General features: G+C 39.9%; 4 protein-coding genes and 1 non-coding gene across 12 annotated transcripts; 3 read left to right on the top strand and 2 right to left on the bottom strand.

The window, feature by feature from the left end:
* Nucleotides 1–3,034: 3,034 nt before the first annotated feature.
* rpl27a (ribosomal protein L27a) lies at nucleotides 3,035–6,752 on the top strand. Its single transcript, XM_026312440.1, has 5 exons — nucleotides 3,035–3,100; nucleotides 3,736–3,799; nucleotides 3,909–3,984; nucleotides 5,236–5,410; nucleotides 6,580–6,752. Exons 1-5 carry the CDS (start codon nucleotides 3,098–3,100, stop codon nucleotides 6,706–6,708), a joined length of 447 nt encoding a protein of 148 aa, XP_026168225.1. The 5' UTR covers nucleotides 3,035–3,097; the 3' UTR covers nucleotides 6,709–6,752.
* Nucleotides 4,716–4,844, top strand: LOC113133626 (small nucleolar RNA SNORA3/SNORA45 family). Its single transcript, XR_003295998.1, has one exon. It is a non-coding gene; the product is annotated as a small nucleolar RNA SNORA3/SNORA45 family (small nucleolar RNA).
* Nucleotides 6,753–7,397: 645 nt separating the features above from the next.
* Nucleotides 7,398–16,621, top strand: akip1 (A kinase (PRKA) interacting protein 1). 7 transcript variants are annotated; one of them, XR_004463104.1, is made up of 8 exons: nucleotides 7,398–7,494; nucleotides 8,002–8,182; nucleotides 8,294–8,368; nucleotides 8,470–8,589; nucleotides 8,799–8,900; nucleotides 13,546–13,669; nucleotides 16,079–16,239; nucleotides 16,491–16,621. XR_004463104.1 is itself a non-coding variant. In XM_026312534.1 (5 exons), exons 2-5 carry the CDS (start codon nucleotides 8,030–8,032, stop codon nucleotides 8,946–8,948), a joined length of 498 nt encoding a protein of 165 aa, XP_026168319.1. In that variant the 5' UTR covers nucleotides 7,398–7,494; nucleotides 8,002–8,029; the 3' UTR covers nucleotides 8,949–9,193. The 7 variants fall into 7 exon arrangements, 3 of the variants coding, with proteins under 3 accessions (XP_026168319.1, XP_026168317.1, XP_026168318.1); XR_004463102.1 differs by having other exon boundaries at nucleotides 8,002–8,188; XR_004463103.1 differs by lacking the exon at nucleotides 7,398–7,494 and adding an exon at nucleotides 7,590–7,680 and having other exon boundaries at nucleotides 8,002–8,188.
* c6h11orf16 (chromosome 6 C11orf16 homolog) lies at nucleotides 9,195–13,590 on the bottom strand. The gene is made up of 8 exons (XM_026311120.2): nucleotides 13,525–13,590; nucleotides 12,407–12,620; nucleotides 11,922–12,284; nucleotides 11,109–11,218; nucleotides 10,814–10,967; nucleotides 10,463–10,694; nucleotides 9,869–10,369; nucleotides 9,195–9,432 (listed from the first exon to the last, which is right to left on the bottom strand). The coding sequence occupies exons 2-8, from the start codon at nucleotides 12,611–12,613 to the stop codon at nucleotides 9,209–9,211; spliced, it is 1,791 nt and encodes a 596-aa protein (XP_026166905.1). The 5' UTR covers nucleotides 12,614–12,620; nucleotides 13,525–13,590; the 3' UTR covers nucleotides 9,195–9,208.
* On the bottom strand, nucleotides 13,678–16,762 carry LOC113133607 (nuclear receptor-interacting protein 3). 2 transcript variants are annotated; one of them, XM_026312530.1, is made up of 7 exons: nucleotides 16,480–16,762; nucleotides 16,072–16,248; nucleotides 15,749–15,831; nucleotides 15,525–15,664; nucleotides 15,386–15,438; nucleotides 15,091–15,179; nucleotides 13,678–14,533 (listed from the first exon to the last, which is right to left on the bottom strand). In XM_026312530.1, the coding sequence occupies exons 1-7, from the start codon at nucleotides 16,645–16,647 to the stop codon at nucleotides 14,518–14,520; spliced, it is 726 nt and encodes a 241-aa protein (XP_026168315.1). In that variant the 5' UTR covers nucleotides 16,648–16,762; the 3' UTR covers nucleotides 13,678–14,517. The 2 variants fall into 2 exon arrangements, with proteins under 2 accessions (XP_026168315.1, XP_026168316.1); XM_026312531.1 differs by having other exon boundaries at nucleotides 16,072–16,245.
* Nucleotides 16,763–17,192: the final 430 nt, after the last annotated feature.

Raw genomic sequence — 17,192 nt, 5'->3', positions numbered from 1 at the left:
CACAGCAGAGCAGCTCTCCTCCATTCAAGCAAACAGCACAGAAGTCGTCACTCTCCACCTCCTCAGTTGTCATTCTAGAGTCCAGCTGGACAGACAAGTTGCCGTCTTCCTGTGAGCAGGACAGCTCAGGTCTTTGGTCTTCACTGTCGTCCATTTGAACCACATCTCTTTCGCATTTTGATTCAAATTCATCCTCCAGCAGCAGGGATTGGTCCTGATCTGCTTCTGGTTCTGGATCGAGTTCAATCACCATTGTCTGATCTGGGTCTGGATCCAAATAAAATGTTTCAGAATCAGCTTTCCCATCTGGCTCCCATTCATCACATTCAGAGTCAAGCACAATATAAGGCTGATCTGGATTTGATTCACAGTCAAACCCAGAGTCCTGCTCTGGTTCTTCAGAAGGGGAGCTGTCAGGACAGTATGGTTCAGTCCAGGATGTTGGTGTGGTTTCTGGATCACTTCGCTCAGACAGCTCTTCCGGTTTAGGCTGTAGTGAATCCTCTCTTGTCTCCAAAATGTCTGCCCCATTTTGACTGAATCCATTCTGTTAGAGAGAGATTAGCAAGAAAAAAGTGAAATAATCAGAGAATGAAACTTGTGTTTATTTTAACTCATGAGTTAAAAGTTAAAGTTCCCAGACTTTTATTTCTACCTGCTGAGGACAATCCAAACAGGAGACTTGGAGCTCAGTTTGTTTTTGACATGGCAGTCTCACTAGAGACACTACAGGCTGCAGAGACAATAATGACACTGACTGGAAGTTCAGATGCTCCAGGCTCACTACAGGTATGCAGGAATTACCCAGAATCCTCTGAGCCTCTGGGTGAATCCTGTGGAAATGAATGAAGGCTTGGTTAACTCTTCGTATACAGGTGTGTCTGCATTCAATCCCAGATTTTGAAATCAAAAATCAAGACAGTATGTTCTGCATGTTGTCTTTTATTTTACCTTAATCTCTTTAGTAAAGCTGTTACACTTTTGTTAGGTCTTTGTCGCTTTCCCAACGATGAAGAAGCCACACTTGGTTTTCCATTACAAAGCTGGTTTAACTCCTTTTTTGACTCACACAATCCAGGCCTGCTGAACTATTAAAACAACAGATATTAGTGCCATACTTGACATAAGCGTAATTATATATCTTTCTCAAGACTGGAAAATATCATCCAGTTCCAGTAACCCTCTCTTTAGTCATTAGAGCTACTGGCTGCATCTTTATTTACATGTTCAGCCACATTTGGCTCCTCTGCTACAGTTGCCAGATCTGAGCCAGTCTCAGATGACATGGCCTCTGGTGCCAGCTGTACTCTACACATGGGTACCTGTGGCAACAGGGTGGCACGCCTTTGGGGAATGTTGCCATGGTGTCTGTGAGGCAGGTCTGTCATCTCCAGGAGATCAGGTCTCTTGGGATGAAAAAAGACAAGAGAAAACACAAAAGAAGCTGCTGGTTTGAAATCTCTTGTGTAAACAATGTTTGATGGCAAAATACAAGAATGAAAACAAACAGAAAACCACCAAAGAAGCAGTAGAAGAAGAAGAAGCAGGATTACCTTTTTTTTTTTTTTTAGATTAACGTAGCTGCTCATTTTTAAGAAAACAATACAACATCTCTACATGCCTAACTATAAACATACAAAAACAAAATGTAACCATTATTATTCATAGCAGAGCCTTTAAATCAAGCATGAATTGTTTTAAGTGGTATCATATAATTGTACCATACCTCAGTGTGAATGTAAGCAATGAAAAACAAGATGTCTGTTGCAGAAAGCCAGGTGAATATGTCTTCAGGTGGATGTGAGCTGGTGATGAGAGGGATGGCACCGTTCCATGTGTCCGGTATCAAGGGGGACACGAATGATTTGATTGGTGGAGAGCTGACTCAGCCTCAGCCCCCCCTGACAATTCTGCACTGTTCAGTGTTCAAGAGCCAAAGCACGCAAGTGTTTCATGTTAAATATGATCTAATCATGTGACGCTTTCATTTCCTGGTAACATTATTTAACTCCCATTGTTTAGCATTAATTAGCTGTATACAAACTGTTAATCAATGTTTGAAAACACTAGATATATAAAATGCTACTTAGAAGCATTATCTGCACAGTATAGTACTAAAGTAAAATGTGAAAGGACACTTAGATACAGTCCCAGTATCTCCACAACAGTACTTCAGTAAATGTCCTTCCCACCATTCATTGTTTTACACTAGCCTGAAGTACAAGTACAAAGCATTACAAAAGAACTACAGCAACATGCAGTATTTTTATATTCAAACATATCAAGATATATACAATTATTGATTCATTTAAGAGAAATTCCCTTACAAGTCTGATGTAGTTAAATACCACTGAGGCCCCGAATTCTGTTGGTGTTGTTGCAGAAGTTTTTTCTTGACTTTAGTCGATGGATGACTGCAGACAAAGTGTCCCTGGCCAGTGACAGGTTACAGGCTGTAAGGCTGACTCCACCTTTGAATAACAGACTCACTGTATGTAAATCTGTCTGTTTGAGGCTGCATGATCTCCAACCGATGCACAGCATCATATCAGAGTAGAATGATGACGTGGAGCAATGTCTCATGCACCTTCTCTGGTTTTCTCATCTCTACAAAATCCTTGGGTCAGAATTGTACTAAATATAACACTCTATTAAGATATTTGTTTATTATTTATATATTCATCTTCATATAGTATTTTTTGAGAGAAATAATGATGATTTGAATGCACTAAGTGTAATGAGAGCTATATCCATGAAGATTAACACATATATATTAGTTATATTTCAGTATAACAGTTAAATGAGGTTTTAAAATGATTTTATTTTAGTAAAGAAGCTAAGGAATTTTCTATAACAGACTACATTTAGCTCCTCGTATATTTAAACCTACTTTTTTCAGTAAATATAAATGTCCTTAAGTGAACATGTTGCTCCATTTTAACATAAATATTGTTTATAGTCAATTAAATTTCACTCATTTCTGTCATTAACCACTGAGCGTCGCTGTGAATTTCTTTGCACTTTGTTGTCGGTAGCCAAGTCTCGCAGAAAACCGCGTGACTTCTAATTCCCGTTCCTCTTTCAACTAGCTTCCAAGATGGTAGGTGTTGTCATGATTCCCCGTGTCCTGAAAAGGCGTTAAATCTACGGTCATCCTCGTTTATTTCTTTACAGAAATATAATCCGATGGTGGATTATTGTACCCTCACCTGTTACGAGCAATTACTGGAAGTTATTACGATAATTTAGTATTTTCTATAGGAATTCTGGAGCGTTTGTAGTTCGACTCTCCTGGGCCCTCGGCTGGTGCAGTCTTTCAGCCTTGTCTATTCATAGTTTTTATTTTAACTGCATAAACAAAAATTCACTAGTTTTCATAAATGTGACACGAATAATAGTGTGTTCAATAAACAACAATGGCTCAAAGTGTTCCTTCTGCGCTGTGTGCCAGCCGCTGAGCGTTTGCCGGTTAATGTAGCGGAATTAGCATTAGCTTCTCTATGCAGCGTGTTTGTAACTGTGGACATTGAGTTGTGTTTTTATTCAGTCTTCGTCATTTACCGTTTAAAGTCGTTATAGGTATTTATCCAAAGTTAGCGCACCGCCGAGCCCATACGTCTGTGTAGAGGCTATATGGCTAATTATTTTAGCGAGCTAGCTTCATGAGCTAACATTTGCAGCATTACATTTGATGGTTTTTTAGTCATTTTATTTTATTCAACATTTTTTTCGCAGCCCACCAAGAAGTCCAAGACCAGGAAGCTCCGAGGACACGTCAGCCACGGACATGGTCGCGTTGGTGAGTATCAATATAAGTTATACCTTTCTCGCAGGATTTGTACTTTCTTAGCTAATTTGTCACTGGAATTGAGAGACATGGTTAACGTGAACATGTTTACCCTCAACAGGCAAGCACAGAAAGCATCCTGGAGGTCGTGGTAATGCTGGTGGAATGCATCACCACAGAATTAACTTTGACAAATAGTAAGTGCTGTGGAAATATGTTGAAATGCTGTGTTGTTGCAGATTGAGGGGTTTTTTTTTTAAATAGACTGCCTGCATGAAGCTTTCTTTATCTCCTGTTTATGAATTGTGTGATGAAAATGACTGTCTGCTTCAGTAGTATATCAGTACATCCCTGTTTACAAATACTTTGACCACTGAAAAGTCAGGTTTCAGAGTCAGATTTATTGCCAAGTATGTTGGACACACAGGGAACTTGACTTCAGTACAGTTGCTCTCAGTGTGCTTGTCACAACAGTTTCATCAATATCCTCCTGAGACCCAGCATATTCATTTATGTTTTTGGTCTATCTATTGAGCTCCCTCCTAGGTCCTAATGTGCTCAGTAGAGAACATCCTGGCCTTTCCAATGATACGTGTTCAATAGGGTCGACCCTCATGTGTTTGGGTGGGATGAGGGGAACTTTTTTATGGTGACTGCAGAAGACATACATTAATAGGCTGGGTCTTGGGAGGAAATGTACATAGATTATTTAGATGCAAGTGGGGGAAATAGAACAGGAGTACCAATAGAATAGAATTAGGACTAGGTCAAGTCCAGTGTAGAAGAGCAGTTTACTGTTTCTATGAAAGTGATCCTAGGACCAGAACCTGAAGGACAAATAGCTGTCGGTTAATTTGCATTGTACCTTAGCGTCAGTGAATCCCTTCTGTTGAATTATCTCTCAAATTGTTAAGTGGTAAATTTATTATTAGAGACTAGAGTCTCATCTTGACACACATGATTGTCTTGGTGTGCTTGAGTCCTCTTAGAGTGAAGACTGGTCCTATTCACTGATTGGCTTTTTGTAGGCTGGTCAGCCACATGGGCAGTTACAAAGCTTTTGATGAGATTAGATGAGAAACATTAATAATCCGTGAAGGGAAATTCATTTTGTTGTCGTGGTCTGGCTCTGCTGTCACTGGACTGATGTGTGTACATCAGATAACAGTTGGAGTTTATGTAATGAAGCACCTTTGAAAAGTGGTTATTTCTCAGGGAAGTGTTGTTTAAGCGGATGTATATGTTTATTATTTTACACAAACTGAAAAGTGTGATTTAGTCTACCTTGACTCTAACTGTACTGAGATAAAACAGCAACACCTTTAGTAAATATACAGACATCCCACATCACCCCAACAAAAAGTCAGCCAACCGTTTACAGCTTTATGCAGTTTCCCACTGTCATTAGACTGCAGTAAACGTTACCTGTCTTCCCTGTTTGTTCTCAGCCATCCAGGGTACTTTGGTAAGCTTGGTATGAGACATTACCACCTGAAGAAGAACACAACTTACTGTCCCACTATCAACTTGGACAAGCTGTGGACCCTGGTGAGTGAGCAGACCAGGCTCAACTATGGCAAGAAGCCTGAAGGACCCGCCCCCATCATTGATGCTGTGCGCGCTGTAAGTATTGGCCAGTATTTTCACTGCTGATTATATTTTTGTCTCAGCACTTACAACAGTGGGGACAATTTGGCTTGTTTGTCGTGGGGATGAGAACAAGTTGATGCATTGGGCTTTTTCAGAGTTTTGTTTCCTTAATAGTAATAATAAAGCTTGAGATGTCAGTTGCTGATTGGAAGCACATCTGCATTTACTCAGATGTCGATACATTTTCCTTGTGTAGAAATTTGGTTGGACATTCTTTGCCTAATATAGCTGAAAGACTAAGCACAGGAAAACATATTAACCTCTTCAGTGGTAAAATGCCTTAATTAACCTTAATCCATCTGTTGATTCTTGTCACTGGGTTTTAGTTTTATCTAACTTATTGGAGGTGTTATTTTCTATAAAGTGACTGTAACCAGCATCTCTATTATTGTCCTTGCTGTGGTGTTGTCAGATTGGCTTACTGTTAATTATATAAAGCCCAATCACTACAGAATCTAAAGTGTGTTGGTGACATAAAATGCAACGGGTTATGTCTTTGGGGTTGCTGAAGATGTACCCTTACTAATGATTAACTACATTTCTGATCTAAGTCTTTTAACCAAGTTGGGTCTAACAAGTATCAGTATCAAGTACTTCTGTGTTTTTTTAAGTTTGAGATTCCTGTTTTGTTCGTTGTGATTATTTATTTTAAAAAACTGCAGATATCTTTGTTTGACCAACTTGATCCTTCTAGTTGTACTTTTGACATGATTGATTTTTTTTTTTAAAAGTCCTGTCAAAAAAAAGTGTCCATAAATTTGTTTTGCCATGATACTTGTAACTAAACAGATTTTCTGCCATTATTACAATAATTAGTTGTCAGTGTACCTCAGTGCCATGAAACATGCTGAAGGGAACATTAGCAGACTCCACTGAGGCTCCAAATGAAATAAGTATCAGTGTTTCTGACATTGGTTGACCTGTAATATTGTGATCTTTGTCTTCTTGCATCTTCAGTGTTTGAGGTGATTGGTCTTATTGAGAAGGTCGTGAACCTGTTCTCTCTCTTCCTGTTCAGTGTGGCCAAATTCTGCTACTTGTCCTTTGTACATGGAAGCAGTTCAGCAGCATTTTGTGACACATTGTGCACATGTTGTCAATGGTTTTCTGGTTGTAGTAATGTTGTGTTTTTAACTTGACAGGGCTACTACAAAGTTCTGGGCAAAGGCAAGCTGCCCAAGCAGCCCGTGATCGTCAAGGCCAAGTTCTTCAGCCGACGGGCCGAAGAGAAGATCAAGGCAGTGGGAGGAGCCTGCGTGCTAATGGCATAATCCTCTGTCAGTGTCTTTGCAAAAATAAACTGTATAAATGGGAATAAGTGTTTGTTGTGTCTGATTTGAAATGCTTTTATACATGGCACAGTTTTGGTGTTTGTGCTGCGTGAGTGTCATGAAAATGTCAGTATATAGTTCTAACAAAGGTATTTGAATTGAATCAAGGTTTCTGCATGTTTTTGAATATTTAATTTGAACATTTAAACAAATCTTCATGAGGTGACTTTGCAATCAAGGAGTTGGGTTTTAAATTGATGCATTAGATAAAAAGTAAAAAGCAGCATAGTTTCTTTAGCATGAAGTGAAATTTTACTGAAGACGGTAAAAGAAACATGGAAACTGATGGTAGTCCCTTTGTGCTTAGTGTTCATAAATACCAGAAAGTCACTAAGTTTGCGTAGTATTTTGCTTTGGAAGCCTCGAGAGTCTACAAAAGTTTATCTCAATGTAAAAGTGTAAATGCTCATCAGTAATACTGATGGGATTAAATATAAGGTATATCAGGTCATGCACCAGTGATGATTATATAATTAATATAGTAATATATAAATATAGCTATATAGACAATGAATATATACTCAGGTATAATATTTGTACAGGCAAATATCAAAATATATGAATACATTTAAAAATACCGTAATATTTTCGGCGCATGGGATTTTGGCTCTTGGGGGCGGGGCTTTCGTGCAGGATTTCCTGTGGTGTCATTTGAAAGCAGCACGGCTGCGGCTGTGTGGCAGGTTCTCGTGCAAGATGAGGGAAATGTGAGGATTTAACGCAAAGGTAACTCACGGAATACGCGCTGCTTTGTTTTTGGATGTGTTTACAATAATCTCTGCGGGAGATTTCTTGACCGCGCGCAGAACGGTGACGTTGTTATGACGACACGTTAAGCGAACGTCACGTGTACAGATGGAAACGTCAGACGTTCGGTGTTAAAGTTGAGCTCGTGAAACGCTCGAGCTTAACGTAAGTTTCTACGAAAAAGTACCGAAGTTGCCGTTTCCTAGTATATCGCGTTAGTGTTTACGCATGCGCTGTTATTTATGCTGCGTTCACTTGTCCTATTTTAAGTTTTGGTTTGTAATTAAACTAAGTCATGATAATTACAGACACGTTTTGGAAACCTAAGCTGATCCTGGTCAGGTTTTCGAGTATTAATGAGATGATCATTTCAGCTTTATTGCACAGCATTGGAGCTTCAGTCTAAGCAACTAGACCTGGTTCATATTTAGGTCAAAGTAGAGTAAACTGGCTGATTGTGCACTCTCTGCTTCTTCCTCCACTCAGGTGTAACTCACCTGAGTTTAACTTGTTCATGGCAAGCCAGGCTTGGCTGGAGTCTTCCCTGCGACGCTCTGCCAGTCTGGGTCTAGAGGTGCTGGAGCGGGCCTCCAGGCGAAGTGTAGACTGGACCAGCACTGGTGGATCCCAGACCCCCGCTACCACAGATGAAGACATACAGAAATCTGTCCTGGTGCCTCTATGTTTTCTGCATGTTAACAGCACTTTCATGGATTGATTTGGACTCTTTTCATATCAATTCCTTATCTCAAGTCTAATTCTTCTGTTGCCTTTCCAGAAAACCCACACAGAGCTTGATGATGCCTTTGCAACCATTGCAGATTTCATGGCACAAACGACCTCTCAGTGCAAGGTCAGTGATCATTTACTAGATTTCATGTGTTTGTCTGCAGCCTTGTATGTGCGTTTAGCCAGAAACCACAGGGTAAAATCTGAATATCGTCTTTGCTGCAGAGGTTTTATGAGTCTGGCTGCTGCACTGAGCCCAGTGGAAACGAGAGGGCTCATGTGTCCCGATTCCACGCACGAACAGCTGCTCAGAAGACAACATCTGCACGACCAACCAGAAAGCATGTAAGAGCTAATAATCTGCTGCTGCAGAAAAACAAAACACATGTAGCAGAATGGAAACAATACAAAAAGTTTTTGAGAGAATGTTAAGTGAATCCTGTGAGACCCCAGATTTCTTGAATCAAACACTCATGAAATACTTTGATAGTGGCTGTTTTGAACAAAGTGTTAACAATAAGACATTTTTTAAACTCATGTCTTGCCGTGTTCAGCGTCGTGTGTCAGCAGCTGGTGAAGATTTCTACATCGAGGTTTCACCTGGAAGTTACGCCATCACTGCCAGCATGCCTAACCTACAGCAGCAGACTCAGCTGGTTAGTGTCAAAGCTGGAGAGAGCATCAACCTCACTTTTAACCTCTGACCCCTCACCTTTAACCTTCAGTAACAAAACTGACCAATGCTAAAGGGCTGTATGTGTGTGTTTTATTGCTTGTTTTATACTTGGTTTACATTTATTTTGTTATCGGAGTGTTTTAATTGCAAAAGGAGAAGCCATATTTTTATAGCATTTTACTTTTAATTTAAAACATCATGTAATGCACTTAGAAATATTTTCCTGCACTACTGCTACATGAGTGTATTAAAAATAAAGTGTTTTTTAATCAATATTATATTGGTATATTATGTGTAAACAGTCTGTGTATTGTTTCCAGAAAAAGGCTGCAGTCCTGCAGGTGGTTGAGGTTTAAAGTTTGTCATTCCAAAAACATCTCTGATGTTCGCTCTTCTTCCTTTAGCACCAGGGAGGGGCTGAAACAGAGAGCCGTGATTTGGCGAGGTGCTGATCTGAGGTTCAGAGGAGCTGAATCTCGCAGGTTGTGATGTCCTCCTGGGCACAGCACTACCTGGAGATTCAAATAAAATATACAGTATGAGCATGAACAGATCTCCTGCAGGTCAAACTGAATTGAAAGTACTCTAGATGACATTACTGCATCACAGTTTTGGAAGGTGCATGTTTATATAGTTTTTTCTTGTGGTGTGTGTGTGTACTATGCTAGTAGTGTTTTTTTTGGTCAAAACAAAGAAGGGATGAATTTATATAGCATTAGAATTGTTGACGAAGCATTTTCAGTATCAGAATATGTCCAGCTGTTGTTTTACTGCTTCAATTCATTTTACAGTACAGATGGATAAGAATTACACATCTACGCTCTTAAGTTGTATCTCTTTTATTGGTAATTGACCATTCCCCTTATTAATATTACTACATGCCTGGTTTAGCTTAAGTTTATCAGTTTATCACAGTTTATCAGTTTAGTCAGTATATGTGTTGCCCACCTGGCTGTCTGTGCTGAGGCTCGGGTCCAGTTCTCCTCCAGTACCTCCAGGGAAGACGTTTTCTACGCCTCAGCTTTACTGCAGAAGGAAAAGTTGCTCTGGTGTCATCATCAGAAAGAGACGAAGAGGAAGAATTGGACACATCAGGGCCACTTTGTGTAGCACCTATATCTTTGGGGACCACCTGTGTATTTTGATCTGCCTTCTCAAATCCATCCGTTCTTCCAAAACTGGACCTACATCTGGGTGGAAGCCAGTGGTTTGTGACTGAACAACAGAAGGAAGAAGATTGACAGCAGGGGCTGCAGAACAGCCGGGGAGTGCAGGAGGAGCTGGGACCACAAAGCCAGTTACAATATCGACTGGGGGCAGACGTTTGGATTTGGAGCTCCCTAATTATCCTCTCATGGTGAGAAGGTGAAATGGGTAAAACCAAGCTGTCAGGAACCAAAGACACACAGCCATTCCACATCAGCACCTGGAGGCTCAGAATACCATCGACTGCAGGAAGGAAGAGTGACATATTAAAGTTTTGTTTGTTTTTTTTTGTTTTTTTTGCTTTCAACCTTTGTCAACACTGTTAACCCCATATACCTCCAAAACCATCTCTACGCTCTGTGGCAGCTATCACTCTCCCTGGTCCATATCTCCTCAGGTCCGGTTCCCATGGTGACAAGACAGCGTCACCAGGTACCAGACAGTGTGGATAAACCCTGATGTGGTTCACCATGTCCAGGGAGCAAACCAGCTGCCTCTGAGAGGTGACAACACCCAAACTAGCAGTCATTGGGTGGTCAAACTCCACTACCCAAACTCCAGGGCGGCCCTGGGTTTGAACACATGGAACAAAGATGTTAAAACCAGTAATTAAACCTTATGGTCACTGTCTTCAAATACACTGTGAGTTAACTAACAACTAAACCTGTGTCATTGTCATGTCTTCACCTGAACTTGCTGTATCACACTTCCCAGATAGTAAAAGCCATCCACCTCCCTCCTGGCCAACACTCTGCATCCTGGGTAAAACTCTGAGCTGCACAGGGTCTGGCCAGACAGCAGACAGGAAGTAACTACATGAGGAGGGTTACCCAGACTGCACCTGGATGGGCACAAGAAGCCAAGAAACAACAGTACAGGTGTGTTATTGCTGTTAGTGATACAAAAGGTGATATTCTATCTACAACAAAGCTGTAACAGAGTTTGTGCCGTATTGTTAAACACTATAACGAAGGAAACCAACCTGAGTAGTGGTGAAGATGTGTTGGTGACTGGAGTGGACGGAAAGCAGCAGCTGCCTGAAGAGACGGTCAGCAATGATGACTGACTCTGAACCACACACAGAGGAATCACCTGACAGTATACATACACAAGCAGTCACAGCATTGTATGTGGATATTTTTACTATTTCAGTGTAGCCATTTTTCATTGTAGGTGTGGCATGAACCCTATTGAGCAACTTAGTTGTATTTTAAGTTGACAACAAATATCCAAACATATTGTTTTCCTTGAAAACTGTTTGGAGGTGGTGTAGCTTGTAGAGAAACGTTTAACAGACTGAATGTTTTGGCTTTGCAGTGTGTTTTGGTGTATTTATTTTTCTCTCTATTCACTTCTGTTACAGTTAATGGTTTGTGGCAACTGGCTTAATTCTCTTGGTGCTATTTATGACTCCATATACACCAAACTCTGCTTTTTGTAATAACACTGGTGCATGTCCATTGACTGCAGGAAAACCTTTTTGGCTTTCTGCTGATTGGATAAAAATCCTCTAATAGGTAACGTTGGGATTTATGTAAAATGATGCAGTCCCTACTCCTGGCCTGTGAAGTCAAAACATAGTTGCTTCTAGCACTTACTTCTTTTTAAAAAGACTTTAAGTGATGGCTTTTGAAACTAATTTAAAGATAGAGATAAAGATACTGATTTCTTTGTGACCTTCAAGATAATGGGGGGATAGGTGAGAGAGGAAAGACGATTTTTTTATGTTCAATATAGAATCTAGATATTTAATAGGACAATTCACTCTTCCAGTACCCATGAGGGTCAGTCATACCTTCTCAAATTTTCCATTTAAACCAACTGGGATTACGTAACAGCTCCCTCTTGTGGCCTGGGTCAGACACTGCAGGTAATCCTTAGCATTGCTGTCCAGGAGACTGACAGAGTCCTGCAGGTAGAAAATGTTCACAGGCCTCCCAGCTGCCAAGGAGGGAAGGGCTCTCAGCACAGCCTCTGGCTTTTCGGGCAGATCCATGCAGAGCAGGTGGATGGAGTGACAGGCCAGGTCAGTGAGGGCCATGCTCAGAGCAGCCAGGAGATCCCTGCCAGGGCTGCAGCTGATAGAGTGAATCCAGGACAGGGCTGTGTAAACTGTGTCAGGAGCACAGGGAAGCATGTGGTGGGACCAGCAGTTCACCTGCAAAATGGGACAAAAAACATAGGAACAGTTTTTAAAAAGTGAAAAGTTTCTGTCAGTAAAATGTAAAAAAAAAATTCAATACTCAGTGCACACAACCATCACTATGAAAATACGCCCACCGTGCTGGAGAACGTCATGATGTTGAAGAGCGAGTCCCTGAGTGAACCCTTTGTCAGTAGGGTCTGGATCAGTAGGCGTTTCACTGAGCCCAGAACAGCTCTCATGTTCTCTGAGGTGCCCAAGACAAAAGTGATGTTGCAGCTTCGTTGACCCAGAAACAGTGGAATCAGTGCCGCCTCAGAGGCCACCGTCTGCCTGGATGTCATCTTAATGCTGTAATGATGTGAACAGATCAAACTATGTACTTTGATTTTCCAGTGGTTTTATATAATTTCATATTTGAGAGAGACAAAAAAAAGAGGGTAAAACAGGGACACCATGGAAATGTTTGACTTTAGAAAATATCGTGTATATATATATTTCTATTAATATTCATTTATGTTGAAACATTAACTTTCTGCTCTTGACTATGCAGCTGTTAACAGTAAAATACTGTCATCTTGACTGAACTAATTATACTAATTGCTTTCATTGTACAGTGTCAATCCAGTACATGTCAAAGTTAATATAATCCTGTTTTTAGTCTCTACTCTTATTTTTTAGATTTTCTATTCTATTTTATATATTATTCTGTTTCATTCTAGTCAGTTCTTGTCATTTAATAATTTAGCATTTTAATTGTTTTTGTTTCTTACGTTACCTCATTTTATTTTTGGTCTAGACAAATATTTCTTTCAGTTGTATTTTTTGTTGTTGAAGTGACAAAGCTGAAGTTTGGCTTCAGCAGATACAAGCAGACACCAGGTGCTAAACTGTGGAATAGCTGCATTAACGTATGACTCCAATTTACTTATCTGTTCATTATAATAATTATTATTATTTGTTCATCATAATTTGTATTATTAATCTGAACATAAGTCATCAAGTAACTGTAGTGCATGATAATTTCTGAAATGTAGTGCAGTATGAAGTACGGAGTATTAGAAAATGGAAATACTTAAATAATTGAGCAGTTCTTTAAAACTGTACTTATTTACAGTCCACTGAACCACACGGGTCTAAACAGTCTGTTCAATCAAATCCTGATCCTCACACAGTCATACAGAACTTTTCCTGCCTGACAATAACTGGAAACACACTCATTACAGTGATAAACAGATAAGACTGAGGACATTACCTGCAGTTTTTGTGTTCACAGTCAGCTGCAGACGACTACTTTGCCTCACTGTTGATGTTGGTTTCCATGGAGAATTATTCAGGACCGAGTCAGTCTTCTTCGTGGCCACAGGAGGGGCTGTTCACCTGCCATTCAGCTGACCAAGGTGCATTACCAAACACTACTGGCATGTACAGTTGCTATGGTACAGTCATGCAGCAGCTCAACTGTGCAGTTAAAGCTGCTTTAAATCCTCTGCTGAGCTGCTTGTATTGCTAAACCTCTACTGTTTTGTTAACAGCCTAAGACAACCTGCAGCTAAGCCAGTTGCATGATCTCTCCGTCAGAATAACAAGAGCTATTTGTGTAAGATTTTCCAACATACTATATTCTCCTGTGGAAATGTATGTAAAAACACAGAACGACAGGCACAGCTTTAGGGACTTTATTTGCTGTTCAGTGCTGCACTTTGCTACAGTCACATGATCAAATATATCATAAGTGTCACTATTATTTTGAAAACATTGAAAGGCAGGGACCTTAATGCAAGTACATGTCTCAGGCTAGAAAATACAGTAAATCATTATAAAACACAGTAGATAAACTGTTGGTCCATGTGAGATCCTTGTCAACCAAACGTCACATGAAATAAAAACCATCAAACCTCCAACTTATGTTCTCCAAGACTGAATTCAGCTGTAAGTGTGCTACGTCTGCCATAACAACATGGTTTGGTATAATAGAAAAGCATTAAATCACAACTCTATCAGAAGGTTAAAGTGTACAACACTTACTACTGTAGTGACAGCTAATATAAGATCGTACTGTTGGCTACTCACAACCAGTGCTACGTGAAGAGTGTGGATTATCTGACTCACCCATGCAGCAAACACACAGGCAGAGAGAAAATGAGAACTATGCGGTGAGAAATCTGAAGTTCCCCAATGAGGCATCTAGTTGTAAGAGTAAATATTTCTATTGCTTTTGTCTCTGTGCATATTGGAGGTGATAAGATCAGTATCCCAGGTCTCTGTTGTACAAAAAGAAGAAGCATAAATGACTTGGTTAGATTAATTTGTAGAACAGCATCTAGTGGTTGAATAAAATCTTAGCTTAAAGTAGTAGTACCATTATTTATTTACAAGTGCACTGCTACAAGTCAAACATGCTCATTCATCTCTGGAAGTATTATCAAAAATGTAATGTATCAAAATACTCACTGTGCAGCCAAAATGACCTTTGTTTTTGTTAAATTACATATGATATGATTAGACTGTAATTATTAATGTAGTACACTATAAGCTGCATTTTAATGCTGTAGCTATGTTAAACAGTTGAAAGCCTTAAGTTACTATACACCAAATGCATCATACTTATATGCTTTTTCTTTAATTATCTTTAAACTTCATTTTGTGCCACAACAACATGCAGCTAGTTGTGTTCACTACAATCGATGACACTGCTTTCATGTCCAAACCACTATAAATAAAGTGACTGTGTGGAGCTGACGGTTAACGTATGATGATTAGTTTCAGGTGCATCTAAAACACGATGCAAACATTCTTATCTTCTTCTTAACATTCTTACCTTCCAATAAATGGTGTTTTGACAAACTGAACTTGCTCCCTCACAGCTGTCCCAAACACCAACATCTGCTTTTCAGTATCAATTACACACTGGAAACAAAAAAGGTGACAAACCAACACATTACACATTTACACACAGGTAACAACAGAGACCTTTTCTCTTGCAGTCTGCCAGGGACACAGTTTTACCTATTCTGTCTCTGTGTCAGTTTACATATTATTTACATCACTTTCATTGAGCTTCCTTCTGAGATTGGAGGAAACAAACAGTAGCTGAGAAGGTGTAGCTGTTTTACCTTAAGCGATTTTAGTGTCTTACTGCCCAGGGACATCAGAGGCCTGTTACTATCTGCAAGTAAACATAACAGTTAGGACTGGCTCTAATGTCAAAGTCTTATTTTTTACATTTGGATAAGTCTTATTCTGGTTCATTACCCAGTATGCCAAATGAGCACATGACTCTGAGTTGTCCAATGGTTAGACCGAGTTGCTTGATGTGACCATCGACACAGAGCTTACGCTGAAATGGAAAACCATCCATCTCCATCTTGTTCTCCTCCACAAGTTGTTTCAAACTTTGAGATGAACAGAATAAGTCAAAACATCTTCTCTCCTCTGGCCTACCACTGTCAGTTAACGTTTAGTCCGAATCATCTCACCCTAATCTCTCCACGGTCAGCGACGACATCAGGTTCAGTTTACAGCCTGTGTCAATCAGCACCTTCACTTCCTGTCCCAAACACTGTGAAGATGCAGAGAAGCACCAATAGAAGATAAGCTGCTAAAAACATTCTTTTCTAATTACAATTATGTGACAAGAATAGCCCCAAAGCACCACTGCAATAAAAGAAATGTTTATTAAGATCATACAGTGTGGAAAGAGGTGGAAACTTTACCTTCTAATAAATTGTTCATATCAAAATTCAGCTAATCTTGAATTACCAACTGGTAAATTCGGATGTACATAAGTTGTTGTTTTTACCTTGCAGGGTACATAGATAATGTCCCCCTCCTCTTCATCCTCATCCTCATCCTGTGAATTTAAATGACTAGACCTAAGAAGGACGCCTACAGTGTTTGGTGTCATTCCACACATGTTCATCCTTCCCCGGGACAATTTGGCTTCCAGCAGCCGCTTCTGCAGAATATGGTGAGGCTGCTGCAGTAAAGATGAAAACACACCCACAACACTTGATGGGCCCTTAATTTCATTTCATTTTTTTAATAGTTTTTAAAATGTGTTAAAGCTGCTAAGATATATAATTATATTGCATTTACATTCATGCGTTGTTATATGGACTGAAAAACCAAAATACATTTAAATAAAATATGGGTATGAGTTTATATGTTGTTGTGATAAACAACAGATGCTCTTTCATTTGAGACTCACCCCCTGTTTAGCTGTCCCGAGCTTCTTCAGTCCGTCCAGAGGCAGCAGATCAGCCGAGTCCCTGTGCAGGAACTGGATCGCCTGTTTCAGCCTCCTCTGCTGCCTCACAGCCGCAGCATCCAGGACCCCCGAGGACCCCCGGTTCTCCGTCCGCATCCCCATGAACATGTCGGCGGGTGTCAGAGTAAACCCGAGGCGGTGTGTGTTGCTCCTGCTCTCGACCTGCGTCAATAACCGAGTCTAATGAGGAATCACGTTTGGCACTTCCAAAAGGTGTGTAGCATAAAGGTCATCAAGTCAAACGGGTTAAGAACACGACTTCTGGTTGTACCTTTCAAAATAAAACTCAAAATCGAATTGAAAGTAACAAAAGGATTAATGTGCAAGCTGCTGAACTGTATGCAAACTAATAAAATACAGTTTCATGTGCTTCATTAGAAATGCCAATGTGATTTTAGTCTCATCCGTTGTTTTAGGTGAGAGACATCTAGCTGCAGATACAATTCCTGGTGTTAAATTACAGCTTTTACTTTGACAGCTTCCGGTATCTTCCTGTCTGTTTTTTGGTGAATATTTTTTCTTTCACTTGAAAACGCAAACAAATACGTCATTGAATTAAATGCTAACTACCTGAAAAATAATAGAGTTTGAAATATGTGCCATAATAACAATTGACAGACAACATAAGTAAATAAATTAAATAATTTCATTAA

This window comes from Mastacembelus armatus, chromosome 6 (genome assembly GCF_900324485.2).
Source record: "Mastacembelus armatus chromosome 6, fMasArm1.2, whole genome shotgun sequence".
Taxonomy (NCBI): Eukaryota; Metazoa; Chordata; class Actinopteri; order Synbranchiformes; family Mastacembelidae; genus Mastacembelus; species Mastacembelus armatus.
This window is presented reverse-complemented; position numbering and strand designations above follow the sequence as displayed.